The sequence below is a fragment of the Seriola dumerili genome, unplaced genomic scaffold, assembly GCF_002260705.1.
Source record: "Seriola dumerili isolate Sdu_G_001 unplaced genomic scaffold, Sdu_1.0 BDQW01000331.1, whole genome shotgun sequence".
NCBI classification, from domain to species: domain Eukaryota; kingdom Metazoa; phylum Chordata; class Actinopteri; order Carangiformes; family Carangidae; genus Seriola; species Seriola dumerili.
In genome coordinates this window covers 3890736-3906380 of record NW_019174586.1, presented here as the reverse complement: position 1 = coordinate 3906380, position 15645 = coordinate 3890736, and the positions used below count along the sequence as shown (strand labels likewise).

At 39.8% G+C, this 15645-nt stretch overlaps 1 protein-coding gene across 2 annotated transcripts; it reads left to right on the top strand.

The window, feature by feature from the left end:
* The first annotated feature begins 1068 nt into the window (after positions 1-1068).
* Positions 1069-15607, top strand: fhl1 (four and a half LIM domains 1). Of its 2 annotated transcripts, none has more exons than XM_022760430.1 (6): positions 1069-1211; positions 11546-11727; positions 12427-12604; positions 13456-13625; positions 13842-14028; positions 14813-15607. In XM_022760430.1, the coding sequence occupies exons 2-6, from the start codon at positions 11572-11574 to the stop codon at positions 14965-14967; spliced, it is 846 nt and encodes a 281-aa protein (XP_022616151.1). In that variant the 5' UTR covers positions 1069-1211; positions 11546-11571; the 3' UTR covers positions 14968-15607. The 2 variants fall into 2 exon arrangements, with proteins under 2 accessions (XP_022616151.1, XP_022616150.1); XM_022760429.1 differs by lacking the exon at positions 1069-1211 and adding an exon at positions 8558-8684.
* Positions 15608-15645: the final 38 nt, after the last annotated feature.

The following is a 15645-nucleotide window of genomic DNA, read 5'->3' as shown; positions in this document are numbered from 1 at the left end:
ATTTTTTTTAAAACATTTTTTCCTCTATTACACCTGTACCTTGTTGCACCTTCTGTCGCATTTGAATACGTCCTTTAACTGGTGTTTTATTGGTTTAGTGAAATGCTGCTTTCATTAAATGAAAACCTGCCCTTACTCTTGCAAATGTGCACAGTAAAACATCTCAGAGGACCAAACTCATGGCTTGTCAACCCTGATCTCATGTAAAAACAGACTTGATGTGGTGATGTTTATGCCAGATGTTTATACACACAGGAATCCCATGTTTACAGTCATATAATGAGTTATCAGTCAAGAGTTTATACACGTTCAGATATACGTAATGTGACAGCATGATGACCTGATGTTTGAGTAACCCTGACACCTTAAACACAACAAACGTGACCTTATGACCATAAAATCCTCCCTTTGTTTCTTCTTCTTGGCTGCACTAGCAATACATCCTCACTCTCATCTAATTCTTAGACTGAGAGTTATGAGTTTATCTCTGTGGATGGATACACTTTGGATGTAGTTCAAGCAATGATGCAAATAGCTGTTTAGTCTCAATGACACACTTTATATAATAAGAGCTGGCATGTGTGTATTATTTAACAGTACCAGCTTTTGGGCATTTAACCATGCATTTGTAATTATAATGGATTAACTTTGAGGGTTAAATTTACAGGCGGCATGTATTTACTTTGGGTTAAGAATGAGTCATCTTGATGTAATTCCTCTATTCGCTACCAAACAAGGAGATGAGTGAGGCCAATACAGAAGTTGGGCAAAAGTGTGTCAACTTAACATGGGGGGGCCTCATTTGTAAACGGCAGAAATACACAAGGAACGCCAGGATAATTAATAACATAAGTGGAGAACTCACTGCAGACCTGCCTTCCTTTACAAAAAGGTCATTTTTAAGTCTCATGATGCAGGAAAGTTTCAGGCCAATAAGAAGAGTACTAAGAGAGCTTGTAAATTCCTAGTTGAGGTCATTGTTTATGAGAGCTTACAGAGGTTTGGCTCATGTCCTGCATGTGTTTTTTTTCTCTGCTCTCTCTGTCCTTTAAAGCTGCGTTGCCTCCGCAGATTTTACCTTCGGCCAAACCCACCGGACACACACACACACACGCACACACACACATACACACACACACAGACAGACAGACAGACAGACATACACACCGCTGGTGTCGAGTGAAAGGCGCTTCAGCTGTTCGCTTTGAGAGGTGAGTCCAAACCACAGCTGTGTTCAACTCACATTATCATGGTGGTTCACTTCAGGTGGCGTTTAACAGGTAGCGCGACAGAAAACGAAGGATGTTATGTGGTTCACTTTAGAGCTTTACTTACGTCCGATGCGTAATTGCAGCTGTTCTTTAATCGCAGTGACATTTCCGACATGAGTCAGTTACACAGAAGGACTTTACTAAAGTTTCTTTGAGTGTACCTGACTGCTCTGGGACCCGTGGTATTACTGTGCATCGGTTTGGCAGTGCAATGGCACGTATCTATCTGCCAACATCTCTAATTTTCAATAATAGATGATTATGTCTTTTTTCTTTTGATCAAGTTAATTTTTGGACTTTTTAATTTCAGGGATAAACCTCTCCATTTACATTTCCTGCTACTTTACACTTGTCCTCCACTTCATTTCAGATGGAAATATTGTAAAAGTGATGTGCAAGGTGCAAGGTGACTTTAGCATACAGCAGGTCCAGGGTCCTGTTATCTGGTGGTGCAGTCCACAATCTGAGTGAAAGCGGGGAGAGTCTTGTTCCAGTTTAAGTCCCTGGAACTCATGAAGAAAGAAAAAGGTCTTCATACAAAACATATGATCACTTTATAGAATATGATTCAGTATATGAAGAAGTTAAACTCAACCAACTGCAACATTAAAGTAGCGCTTACAAGTTAATATATGTTATATAATGATGTCATGTTGGATGTGAGGCTTCATGGTGCTGCTACTTTTGCTTCATTAAAAGAGCTCTCATATGAGCTCTCATAACCAATAACTCATCCATTATGATCCAAGTGTACAAGAACTAAAAATTAAAAAAAAAAGAGTAAATTCTCAAGGTGTATATTTGCAGGAGGTAGGCACTGTCCTATCACAGTGTGTGATGTAAGCCAGAGCAATAGCTCTGTAATAATTAGACAAACTAATGAATTATGATGTAAAGTTTTGTTGTCAGTATGAGTTGATTCGAATCTATAGTCATTTGAAAGGATATCATTATAGTGGAATTGTTGTATTGGACTGTGCTACACTGTTTACCGCACCTCATATTCTGAAAAGCCCTTCCTCACAATGTCTAAATGTAATGTAATGCAATCCACCACAACAAGGCAGTAATAGCTGCAGGGCTGTTGCAACAGATGTGATGTCTATTTATCTCATGGATCAAATGGTGTGTAGTAATAGTATTGTTCTGCAGTGATGCTAGTGTCTGTATAATGAACAGCAGAGCCCAAAGGTACCATGTGAAACTGTTAAAACATGCGTCATCGTACCGTCTCCTCCCTTCGGGTTTGGGCAGCTGCCAAACCAAATGCATGATGTCATTAAAGAGACCTGGAGATTACGATCCTTTCTCTGGCACACTGGACCTCCTTGTGGCTTCAGTATGACTTCACCATCCTTCAGAACCCATAAAAACTTTGTACTTTTCTGAGATATAAATTAACCCACTTTCAACTTGAAAAGACTGCTCTTTCTTTAGTGCGTCAGTTTTTTCATGCAGCAATTTATAAATCACTTTTAAGGCTATATAATAAGTTTCTATTTTTAAATTTTGATGTAAAATCGGCACAAAGGCACTGTACAAATCCATCAGCACAGTTAGAGATGATTCATTTATAAAGCTCAGTATGTGGTGTATAATTTATATCAACCCTCAGTGAAGCTGTTGTATGTCAGTGCCTGTGAGGTCTCCTCTCCATCAGGCCCGCAGCAGGATATTTGCCATGTTGAGGCGACTGAGAGCTTTGGTGCCTGCAGTTTGTTCAGGCAGAGGCATGCCTTTGTTGAGAGGATCGTTTCATCATTTCTTTTATTCTTGCAAATGGAGCAGAGACAGAAAGGGAGAGGGAGAGAGGATGTGCCTGTGTGTAGATGACCGAGTTGACGAAACACATGAAACAGCACACTCACCAGCTCAGCACAAGACTCCTAAATAGGCAATGCTGCTTATTTGTCTGTGTGGGCTGAGCGAGCTAAGTGGAGGCAATATCCTCTCTTGTGGATATTGAACTACTTGTCCTCTGCTGCTGTCCTCTCCCGCCTCTCCTCTTCAGCTAGAGAAAAGCCTCAGTTGAAAAGCACATGATTATTTTGTGAATAAAAGATATGAGAAAAGTTCAAGAGCCCCAGTAAGTAGTGAGGGAGAATAAGAGGGTTGGATGCCTTCTGTAAGTTTTTTTTTATCGTAAGTTTTTTAAAGAGAAGAATCCAGTTCATGATTTCTTGTAGTTATGGAGGATGTTCTCAGATCCTTAAGTAAAAGTATCAATACCACAGTGCAACTTTACTCTAAAAGGTAATATTCCTGCATTAAAAATGTCACCGATAGCATATGCACAAGAGCAAAATGTACTAGGATCATCTCATTTGTCCTGAGTTTCATTAAACATTAAACATTTTAAATGGTCCTTACTCTTTTTTTTTTTTTTTTTACTCCTGGTGTCTTTTTAGCACAAACTCATCTATAAATCTGATGTCTCATTTAGTTAAAGAAAATATAAAGCTGCCAGGAAGACAAACTTGTCTATACAAATTTATGTACAAATGTAATGTCCAAATATGGCTATAGAACAGTTCAAGGTTGAATTTTTTTTTCTTTTTTTACTATTTATACACACAAATACAGCAGAAAAAGGTAAGAAATAAAACTATAATGCAGTTCATTGACATGTGAAGGGATTTTATCTGAACTCGTTTTTGTGCCTTTTCCATTGAAAATCTGAGATATTGTGTGAAAGCCCCACACCAGCACCTCCAGCTGGTTTTCTCTGCTTGTCTCTAAATAGTAATGTTACAGTAGATAAAACATGCTCAGTCTGTTCACAGATGAACAGATACGTAATACAAATATAGAACGTAAAAGTACGCATTATAAAAATGGTGTTATTTTTGTTATTATTGTAGCCAGTCATGGCTGAGCTAATTTCAACTAATTTGAATACTGTTAGATGATCTATAACAAATTATATTTTAAGTGGCTGATGATATGTACTGTACATAAAATAATCCTGGAAAGTAACGATAACTGTCAGTTAACTGTAGTAGAGTAAAAATCACAATATTTCCCTCTAACATGGTGAAGTATAAATGTAAGGAGCATTAAAGTAAAAATAGGAATAGTAAAGTAATAGTACCTGAAACTTCTACCTAATTGGAGTGCCTGAGTAAATTCTTACCACTTTCCATCTCAGATTTTATGTCTCCTCTTATGTGCACTTCTATTTCGTGGTAAAACTGCCCCGGGTCAGTCTAACATGGAGCAAGAAATGATAACGAGGACCTGGGTTAAGTAACTGAGGCTTCACCTTTAAGCGGCCCATAGTGAAGGATGACGACAGCAAGATAAAAAGAAAGAAGATGTCTTTTTGTTTTTTTTGATTATTTCTATGTACAAACAGAAAGTGTAACTTTGTATTGCACCGACTCCCTGAGGGGTGAGTGATGCAAGTCTTGAGAAAAACCTCGTGTTACAGAGACTGACGTGCGCTGTCCATGAATGCTTTATGGCTTATGTTGGTTTATGTGTATGACTGTGATATTGAACCCATAGTCAATCGCACAATTGGATTTCTTCTTCTCTGTAACATATTGCTCAGTGTTGAGGCTTGAGTCATGTGAAACCAGTGAGAGAGATGAAGTGCCGCTGGTCTACAGAGAGGGCTTTATCTGAAAGTGCTTGTGTGAGTGTGTGTGTGTAAATGTTTGTGTGTTGGCAAAACTCCTATCCAAGCTATATCCTTCCAACAGGAGTGTTACTGTGTTGATAGAGCTCCCCTCATGGCCTTTTGTCCAGACATATTTGACCTCAGTGTGTCTGGGTCTTGCAGCCACACCCTGATTTCTTCGGCTGCTTACTGACCTTATGTCCCTGTTGTAATACAGCTCTGCGTGTGGACTAGTGACAGCGTGTGTCTTGTTGCTGTGTTTTTCTGTGTGTGCATGGTGAGTCATTGTTCCCCTGACAGAGATAGTGTGGCTCAGTCTGTCACTGGTCTGTCTGCCCATTAACCAGATTTGGAGGGTGACTGAGACACATGGATTGAGGGGGCGAAAGGTTGTGTTGAGAAACAAGCTCTCAGACACTAACAGTGACAGAGAAAAGAGTGTGGCTCCTTGTTCCAGTCATACTGAGATATTTGCTCTTATATGCTCAGGAAGTACAGGTCAGATTTCCTGTTTCTATGTGCCACCAAACCTCAAATCTACCATGTAGAGAGGTGCTTGATGATGGGCTGATAGCCAAGAAGCTACACCTACCAAACAATTCATGGCATGCATTGCATTTCATGATAGGCTGCGTTTCAAAAGCACACACGATACGTGAGAGAGTGTATTACTGTTTGTTTCCATGCGTGGTAAGGACAGATTTAAAACCTTTATGCTTGTTTTCTCTCAAAATCTAAAAATGGCAAATTAGTAACATCACCAGCTACATTATTAACCTCGATTATTTTATTTGGAAAAAAATATATTTATAGTTTTGTTTATTTTTCCAGATGATCAGGAGTTATTTTTGTTCTCTTAAAAGCATGGGCTTAAGAGATGGCAGGTGGGGAGGTGGGCACCAGATTCCAGCTTTATTGTCTGTCAGGACGGCAGTTACTGGTAGAGTTAACAAGATCACCAGATGAGACTGTTAATATGCAGCACACAGCGTGACGCCAGATGTACTTTATATTAGTGCTGCCAGAAAATCAAAACAGGAAGCCAGTGGATAAGCAATATGTCCTTAAGTTAGTTTATTTAGTTTTAGTTACAAAAGTCTGGCAAACATTTAAAAAATATTCTCAAATGAAGAGTTTGGGCTGTTTTTGCTTACCACTAAGAAATGTTATATCACTGACCAGATTTTATAACTTCACCACTGGACTTTTGGTGGTGTTCATATGAAACATAAAAGCAGAAAATGTCCTCTGAAAACAACTGATATTTGGCTTATACAGGATAAGTAAGGGAATATGTTTTTTTATTCCATGTTACATACAAATTAGCATATGGCATAAACCAAGAAGGTAAGAGATGAAATAGAATAGAATATGTCTATCAGATAAAACTGAGTAGTTACCTAATTAATGTAGCTGTTAGTTTGCTTTAAAGTATTTGTTGTCAACCACATGGCTGTAAATTTATACTATATATTGTTTTCACCCTGCACATTCAATAACATGTAGCTTTAAACAACCTCCATTTGTTCAGATGATGTTAATACTAATTGAGCTAACATTGGGTTCCTGTCTCACTTTGCTAACTCGAATGACATAAAATTGTTAATAATGGAATTTCGATAGTTTCTAAATTGCCTTGATCACCGTATTTTGCATTATGCATAGTTCATGTATTAATTTAATGCTGCCCCCTGGTAATATTGGACCTTTGATATATTGATAGGCTGTACTCGCAGTTCATCATTCTTCCATCTGTTAATTGTTAATTTAGAAAGAAGAATCACCTGTTCAGTCTATTTTGCCCAACCTCTGACAGTCAAAATCCACATCAATCCAACACTACAAAGGATCTGAGACCAGAGAGGAATGAATCTTGGTGCAGATAAAGAGATGAGGGCAGAGATTTGAAATCAAAGTGTCTGGTCAGAGATGAAAGCATTTGGAACTAGAACAATCCAATTTGAATACGTATGTAAAGACATAGTGGAAGAAGAAGAAATATCCTGATGTCCTAAACACAAAGCTGTTCATATATTAGGGAGGTTTTTGTAGGCTGGGAGTTGTGGCGCCTTCCTGCACATTAATTAGTCTTTGTGAGTTCAGAGCAATTGGGTGATAGATTATGAAGGGGGAGAGATGTAATGTTGTGTTCCATGGTAATGGACCAAATCAAATCTGTAAGTACAGCCAGATGCCATTTAAACCACTGAGCACAAACACACACACACACACACACACACACACACACACACACACACACACACACACACACACACAAGCCAGCTCACTATATTGATTTGTTGGGTGTCTAATATAAGAAGAAGGGTATTTCATATAGTTAAAAGATGAGTCTTTCCTTTGAAAAGTAAAGTATTATTGTTCTATCTGAGGTCAGTGAGTTTACCACGAGTCTTACTAACTGATTTATTTCCTGTCGTAGCCAGTCTCTTGAGGTTTCTCTCAGTTTCCTCTCATTGCCATAATGATCCTATATTTCTGTATTTAAACTCGCCTGACTCTAAAGGTGAAAACCAATCAGAGTTAAGTGTCGTCTGTACTGTCACATTTGCTTTACTGCAGAATAGATAATGATAACGATGATGGTTTTGATCCTGATGCAGTGTAGTATGGTGTAACTTAATCTAAAGCACTATAATCGATATGATTGTAACTATGAATATAATGACTGTGTATAATGTGGTTAGTGACACATTATACAGAGAGTTATCGTGTGACTCTGCAGCTCCCCTCAGCTCCCTTCAACTCCCCTCAGCTCCCTTCAACTCCCCTCAGCTCTTCAGAGCTTTTTAGCATCTTTCAGCTCTTTGTTTTGGTTTTATAGTAGCTAAAGAGACAAACATTTCCCCCAGGAGATGGTGGAGACCAAAGACAGAGCTAAAAGAGGGTGATTACTGGACTTACATTCACCAGGTGGCCAGAAACACAACTCAATGTTCCCCTGCAACAGCTGGATGGGAAAATAGGCTATTGTTTGCTAACACATTCACCATATCAACTTAAAATGTGTTGAGGGTTTAATGACATTCAAAATACCTGTGCTTTTTTGCAGGATTTTAAAGCTCCAAAGAATCCATTTCTCAAGATCATATAGTTTTTTTTCCTGTCCTATTCTTCACAGTTTAGTTTTCAGCATACCATTTTACCATCTGGAACGTGTGATGTAAAGTTGTATATATGTATACACACAGTTATGAAGATATAAGAAGAAATACAATGCTAACGTAACACTTGACCGCTCTTTGTCTCTCCTCAGCTCAGTCATTAATGTGCTCCTCCTGTGAGTCATCCTTATGATGACTCACAGGAGTTATGATGTTAAGTGATCCTACATGTCATCTGTACATGTTCTGAACACTCGATAACAAAACTTTTTTATGTCAGGGCAGTGGGAGTATCTTTTATCCTTCATGGCTATGGTTCAAAATCCTCAGACTGTGTTTTCTTTTTTTTACCTTCTAATGTTACAGCAGTGGAATCCAATCTCACCTAATCTATCCCCTCAGCATCATACTCTCTCTCATCCGCTCTGTCCTCCAATGCATACCCTAAAAAGGACTGGAGGGGCCGAAGGTTGGATTTGGCCGTGGGGTCGGGGGTGCGTGTGGGTCACAGAGGGGTATATACAGCCCCCCATAAGTTAGCAAGGCGTATGGTCTCAGGGTTTGACCTTCTGTGGATGCTACTGTCTCCTCCTCGTCGTTGTGTTGTCTCTCTTTTCTCCTTCTTCTCCTCCTGACTGGAACCAAACATGACTTTCTACAAACACTCAGGTAAAAATAAGAATGTATTACTTTTTGTAATCAGCTGCAAAATGTAAAACCTGTGCACCATTGGCATGTGTAAGCTCTGGAGGAATTGTCCTACATTAACAATGAATTAGTAAAAGATGTTTAACATATTGCCGCTGTCCTGTGAAAACGATTTAGCTCCAAAACCTTTTAGGAGCTTAGAAAAACAGCCCTGTTTTCACCTTGTTTGACAGTGCACTTTCAGATAGTCCAGTGGATTTCAAGTGGTTTATTCAGCTTTAGAGGGTGGAGGACTTTTTCTACCTATAAAGGAAAACTTGGTCCTTCAGTTTATTTGGTTCTTTATAATGAAGTCATGAGTTTGACGGTGCAAAGGTCCATAAATTCAAAGGTCCACTCAGCTTTTTGGTGCTTTTGTTGATGTTTTATTAAATGCCCAACTATAAAATCAAAAATTGTCCCCTGCTTGTGTTGAGGAGAACTATTTACGCATTGTATTGCATTGCATTGAGCTCTAGTGATGCACTGCTTCAGGTTTCTACTTTTTCATTTTGATAAACTAAACCACAACCTGTCAGATGAAGTTCATTATAATAACCACATGAATTTAAGGGAGTATTTAACCCAAACCTTTAACTCATGCTTTTACCGAGGTCAAAAGAAAGGCAAATGACCAAATTATTTGTAATTATATGATAATAAAATGTGGCACAGTGGAACAGTGGTTAGCACTGTCACCTCACAGTGAGAAGATTCTGGATTTGAACCTGGTGATTTGTTGACTCTTAATTGTCCATAGGTGTGAATGTGAGTGTGATTTTTTATTTTATTTTTTTATCTCTATGTGCTCTGTGAGATGGGCGATCTGTCCAGGGTGTGCTCCACCTCTTTCCCAATTTCAGCTGGGATTGGCTGCAGCCTCCCCTGCGACCCTGAGGAGGACGAGCGGTATAGCTAATGGATGGAGGAATGATATTAAAAGTATCATCTTGAAGTAGAGCTCTCCTCCATTTATCATTTCTTGATGCATGTTGGAAGGCAAAGGAACATTTGAATTGTTTTTTTTTTTCTTGTGGTTGTTGTTGAAATGCATTTTTTTTTCTGCATAGCAACATGGTAATGAGATGTGATTAAGTTAAAAATGACCTGATTTCGTAAGAGGTCTACAATGCTGTGGGCAGAGAACAGAAAGTTTCCAAAGTGTAGCTGTTGATTTGGCTGATATGCTCTCTGGGTCATATGGTCTTTGATCCGCTCTATCCAATCTCTGACTCACCTCTCAAACTGGTCTCACTCTGACCTTTCCGGCTAAAGAGGACTTGTCCCTAAAGGGACCACAGTGGTATACTCCTCTCCCTCCACAGCTGAGCGTCGGTACATACCACGCCTGTTTGACAGGGAGCAGCTGTCACACTGTTTGTAACAAAAGATTAAAGTTCTGGACCAATCTCAACTGGAACCACAACAGCAGTCCCAGTCGTCATCCCTCTGCATCCTTCTCCATTAGTCCCCTCTGGAAGGTCAATGTACTTTAAATAGAGGGTCCAAGTCTAAAATAGATCTCTGCTCAGTAATGAGAGCATGTGTATTGTGTATGTGATTTTACATGACTGACTGTGTTTCACTGCCATTAAATGGAGGTGTGTAGGCGGAGTGGGGCGTGTCAGGGCTCAGTCCAGTCTTTATCCCTGCTGCACAGCTGCAGATAGTTCTCTTCCTCCAAAACCCTCTCCCATCTATCGATCCACACGCAGCAGGGGCACATACCTCACTCTGGGAGGCTCATATCTTTCACACGGCTGTGTAGCACATCCCACTTAAATAGCTGAAGTCCCCTTTCATAAATATTTTCCTTGCTCCTATGGTTACTAGGACAAAATGCCATTCCACCCATTGTTTCCTCCATCGCTCGTGTTGTTCTGACCGGATTAAAATGATACATGTCACGCTGAATAAATCACTTTTGCTAAAGTTCACACAATGTTCAGCTGCTGGTTCTGACATCCTGAGAGAGGGGAGGGGCTTTAAAGTGATGTAGATAAGAATTAATATGTCCACACGTTCCACCCTGCCCACAGTTGTTCCAGGAAACGGTTCAATCTGCTCCCAGCGGATGCCTGTGATGGAAGAGCAGGAATGTTGATGAATGAAGAAGCAAAGGCAACTCGGTTTAGAGTGTTTACAACAAAGGCCAATAAAATGACCTGCTCCAAATGCAGACAACAGAGAGAGTGTGGGCCGGACTCAGGTGGGGGTGGGAGGTCTTCGAGGTGGGAGGTGAAGGGAATGAGCCAGACGGTCTAAAAATATGAGCTGAGCTTTCCAGAACGAACTAGATATTTTTCTTTCTTTTCTTTTTTTTTTTTTTTTTTTTTTTTTACATCACTCTCACTTCCCTCATCAGTTTGGTATGCTGCTGTTAGAGGTGCATCTCGCTGTGTCTTAGTGGGAAAACAGAAAAACATAAAATAGGCTTCCTCTGCATACATTTGTTTTGCATTCTAAGGTCAGATAGACAGCACAGTAACTGCCTCGGGCATCATTTTGCTGTTCACCACTCTAGTCATAGATGTGTGGGATTTGTTTTCGCTCATCTTGAACTTTGTCCCCTCATTTCTTTTGTTCTATTCCCCCCCCTCACACACACACACACACTGTAAAGCACTTTGACTCAAGGATACGATGTTTTAAGTGCTCAACTGTATAATTAAATATATTAGTAGTTGCTGAACAGGACCTTTCGCTCTGACTTGCATTGCTCACTGAGTCTTGGGTGTGTTATTAAAGGCAACACTGTCCCCATCTGGTGTCTAATGGAAAAATCAGCAGTCACGATGGGAGGATAGAAGCTCTGTGTCTGATGACCTCTTGTGTTTCCACAGGTCCCAGGAGCTATCTTACCTCCACCATGACTGACCGCTTCGACTGCTACTACTGCCGTGACAACCTGCATGGGAAGAAGTATGTGAAGAAGGACGACAAGCACGTGTGCACCAAGTGTTTCGATAAGCTCTGTGCCAACACCTGCGCAGAGTGCAGACGCCCCATTGGTGCTGATTCCAAGGTGAAATGTGTGTGTGAGTGAAGATGAATGAGTGAAGGAGGACGTGACCTAGCCTTTAAGTAATATAGAAACAAAAAGGAGTCTCTTATGGTCAGTCCAGACAGATGTTGCATCCTGTAAAATATGATAAAATACAGTATGTTTATGAACACATATTAAATATACAGTAATTTCTGAAAACATTTAAGAGAATTTTCTTTCTTAATGAAACTGAGGTGAATTTCAACCACCAACAATTTTATTATTTACACCTGTGGTTTTTGTCAAAATATTTTCCATGAAAAAAAGTTGTTAAGATAAGAAGAGACTAAGTGAAAGAAAGTGAGTGCGTCTACTTTTGTTTGTGTTCAGAGAGCTCTCAGTCTTCAGCTGTCATCCAGCAGCAGCCTGTGCTTCCAAACCACTCTCACCACCCAGTCACAGTCAGTTAAACGTGTAAAAAAGTTAGTTATTACTACTAATGAGGCTTAAATACTTTATATGGCATTTCCACCATCTAAATCCCCTAACTTCTTCACGGCTCACCACATCCCAGTTAACTTCATCTCCACTTTAATGCCTGCCACATGGGCTTGTTCTGTAGTCTGGCCCCGAGCCTTGGTCCACATGATAAGTAAACAAAACTCCACTTTAATGAGGTCTGCGTGAGGACTCAGTGAGGGCTCCTCTGCTCACCCTGTGCCTCCTGTCTGTGCTCAGGAGCTGCACCATAAGAACCGCTACTGGCATGAGGACTGTTTCCGCTGCGCCAAGTGCTACAAGCCTTTGGCCAGCGAGCCGTTCAGCGCGCGGGATGATGGCAAGATAATGTGCGGCAAGTGTGGCTCCCGGGAGGATGGCAACCGGTGCCAGGGCTGCTATAAGGTGGTCATGCCAGGTGGGTTCGCTGTTATACTTTTGTGTTTTAAAGACCCTGAAAACCTATCTTCTCCTCTGGTTTATTTCTATGAGTGATGTGTGCCTACATGAGCACACAGTTTCCTGACAAAGGTAGAACAGAGATTTCTGTATTTGTGTTTTCATCTGTGTCCTTCTTACTGGTTTGAAGTGGGTAGAGCTCAGTTGCAACAAACATAATCTGTAAATCTGTATAATCTATAATCTAATAATAATTTATATCTAAATCTATACCCTTTTCATACTTGTGACTCCATCTGCTTTTTTATAATGCTATTTTACTGCACTTGACCTCTGATTTAACCTCCCTTTGGTATTGTTTTTCTATATAAAGCACTGTGTAACTGAAGTTCAAGTGGCTAAATAAACAGATTATTATTAGCAGCCCCAAGAATAGCCAGCTCCCTTATTTGTGCCGCTCCAGTATCCATTAATTGTTGTAATTCAACAAGAAGTGGCCCACCGGTGGGTCATGCATCACAAACTGATAATGTGGCTGCATAATTTGTTCAAACCCATAAGATCTTTATTTCAAATTCTAGTCAAGATCCAAATATGGTCGGGCTTATGCGTTTGATGTAATGGTGTGATCATGAAAACATCTCTGGTTTGTATATTTCTCTCAGTATAAGGCATCATTAAGCTCCAATAAAGAAGTGGCACAAGCTGATACAAAATATATATGATAATGTTGAACAGAGCGGAATAAAATGACACCATAACACTACCTATGAATAAACAAAAAGGGGAAACGACACTGTACGTGAAGGACTGAAGAGTCCATTAACTTTCAGTTCAAATGGTTGGTTTTATTTTTGGTTTGTGCTTCAGGATCCAAGAACGTGGAGTACAAGAACAAGGTGTGGCATGAGGAGTGCTTCACCTGCCTTGAATGCAAGCAGCCGATCCGCACACAGAGTTTCCTGACCAAGGGTGAAGACATCTACTGTGCTCCCTGCCATGACAAGAAGTTTGCCAAGAAATGCTTCCACTGCAAGCAGGTACAAGCACTGAGTGTACCTTTGTTTTGTATGTTTTGTGACTGTAAAAACATTCATCAGTTTGCTAGTCAGTAAGAGCGCATGCATCACCTACAGTATAGCGCCCTCTCTATTCAAAATAAACAGTTCGTAGATGGTTCACGTTACAACGAATGACCTTCCAGCCCTGTTGTGTTTTGAGATCATGATCAAAGTGCCTCTCTGTCTCCCTCTAAGCCCATCTCCTCTGGAGGGATCAGCTACCAGGACCAGCCCTGGCACTCTGAGTGTTTCGTGTGCAACACCTGCCGTAAACCTCTGGCTGAAGCTCGCTTCACCTCCCATGAGAACAACGTTTACTGCGTGGACTGCTACAAGACTGATGTGGCCAAGAAGTGCCACGGCTGCAAGAACCCCATCACAGGTCAGCAGAGATGAATAGAAAACAGTAGAAGAACAATTTTGTTTCTTTTCCTCTTCTGGGTGTTTCCTGCACAATTATAACGACCTCTGAGAGATTATAATCGACTCAGACGACTCAATCAGACCATGATGCAATGCGGCCAATACACACATTTTGGAGGATGAGCTCCAGCTAACGCAGATGATACAGTATATCATGAAACAATTTCAGCATCTCACAGCAGAAAAAGTTGATCTTTTAGTAATGTTTTACATTATGGGTCTGTAATTTTGAATAATTTCCTAATAATCTCCAAAGCATTTCCTGAAAACAAATACAGGGGAAAACAGAAACAGTATTGAAATGGTAGACTTTCAATAAATGAATTCCAGTTGACTGCCAGCAGTTTTCAGTCAGTGCACAGCACAAATGTGACATTTTTCTACAGGCAAACATATTATTCAAAACATCTATAGAGTAAAGTTCCTGATAATAAACAACTAATGAATTAATATTTTTTAAATTATTTTCAAATAAAACTATATTCCTATAATTACATAATTATTTATAATTTTTCTTTCTATTTTTGCTCATCCCGTTTTTGCCGTAAGCAAATAAAGCATAAAAATTATCTTTGATTTCAGATTTAGGTTCTTAGTTGTTTCATAATTTAACACCAGCCTGTGCTGAATACCAAATGACACAAAGTTCTGGAGAACAGTTTGGATATAGCTTCTGTTATCTAGAAGAATAATGATGTGCCTTGTGCTGACTGACAGCTGTCCTCCTCCCTCTGTCTCTGCAGGGTTTGGCCATGGCACCAATGTGGTGAACTATGAGGGCTACTCCTGGCACGAGTACTGCTTCAACTGCAAGAAGTGCAGCCTCTCTCTGGCCAACAAGCGCTTCATCATCAGTGGAGATCATATCTACTGCCCTGACTGTGCTAAGAAGCTGTGAACTGCACAAGCAGCTTTGCAGATGGTCACTGTTTAAAGTGGAATTACACCAAAAACTGGCTTTTAGACATATTAGAACGTATTATTGCATAAATTTCTACTTTTTCAGAATTTGAGGCCTGAAAATGACAGAAATATTACTCTGTTTCTGAATTTGCATAAACACGTCTAAACAGTCAATTTTGGTGAACCTTCTCTTTATGAAGTTGACCGATTAGTGGTTATTTCAACTAAATATGCACTAGCTTGAATCATTTATCCACATATACATTGCTGCGACTTGTAATAGTGTCAATGTTTGGATACTAACATGGCAACAGAATTTGTTTTGTGAGATGAGATATGCACTATTAGTCTCCTCTGGGACTCTGCCTGCAGCCTGGCTTACTGGAATCTTCCAGAGAGAATAAAATGCTTCTTTCATGCATACTGCTGCTCATACATACCAGCTTTGATTAATAATCTGTTATGCCTCTGAATGCTTGAATGGATTATGAGCATTGTCAAAAATGTTTAGAGAGTGAATTTAAAATACAAATTAGGTTTTTGGGATTGATGCTGAAATACAAACTGCTCATGTATTCAAGACTTGATGAGTGAAGATCAATGCACAACAAGAATAAAAGAGGAAGCCAAATGAAGCCTGTTGTTTCTTTACAGCAAGAAATTGAAAACATGG

Excerpts from the sequence above, each read along its gene's own strand:
- fhl1 (XM_022760429.1), top strand. The coding sequence starts at position 8,663 with ATGACTTTCTACAAACACTCAG. Across the intron at positions 11,728-12,426 it reads CCATTGGTGCTGATTCCAAG|GAGCTGCACCATAAGAACCG; the intron begins GTGAAATGTGTG and ends GTCTGTGCTCAG. Across the intron at positions 14,029-14,812 it reads CTGCAAGAACCCCATCACAG|GGTTTGGCCATGGCACCAAT; the intron begins GTCAGCAGAGAT and ends CTGTCTCTGCAG.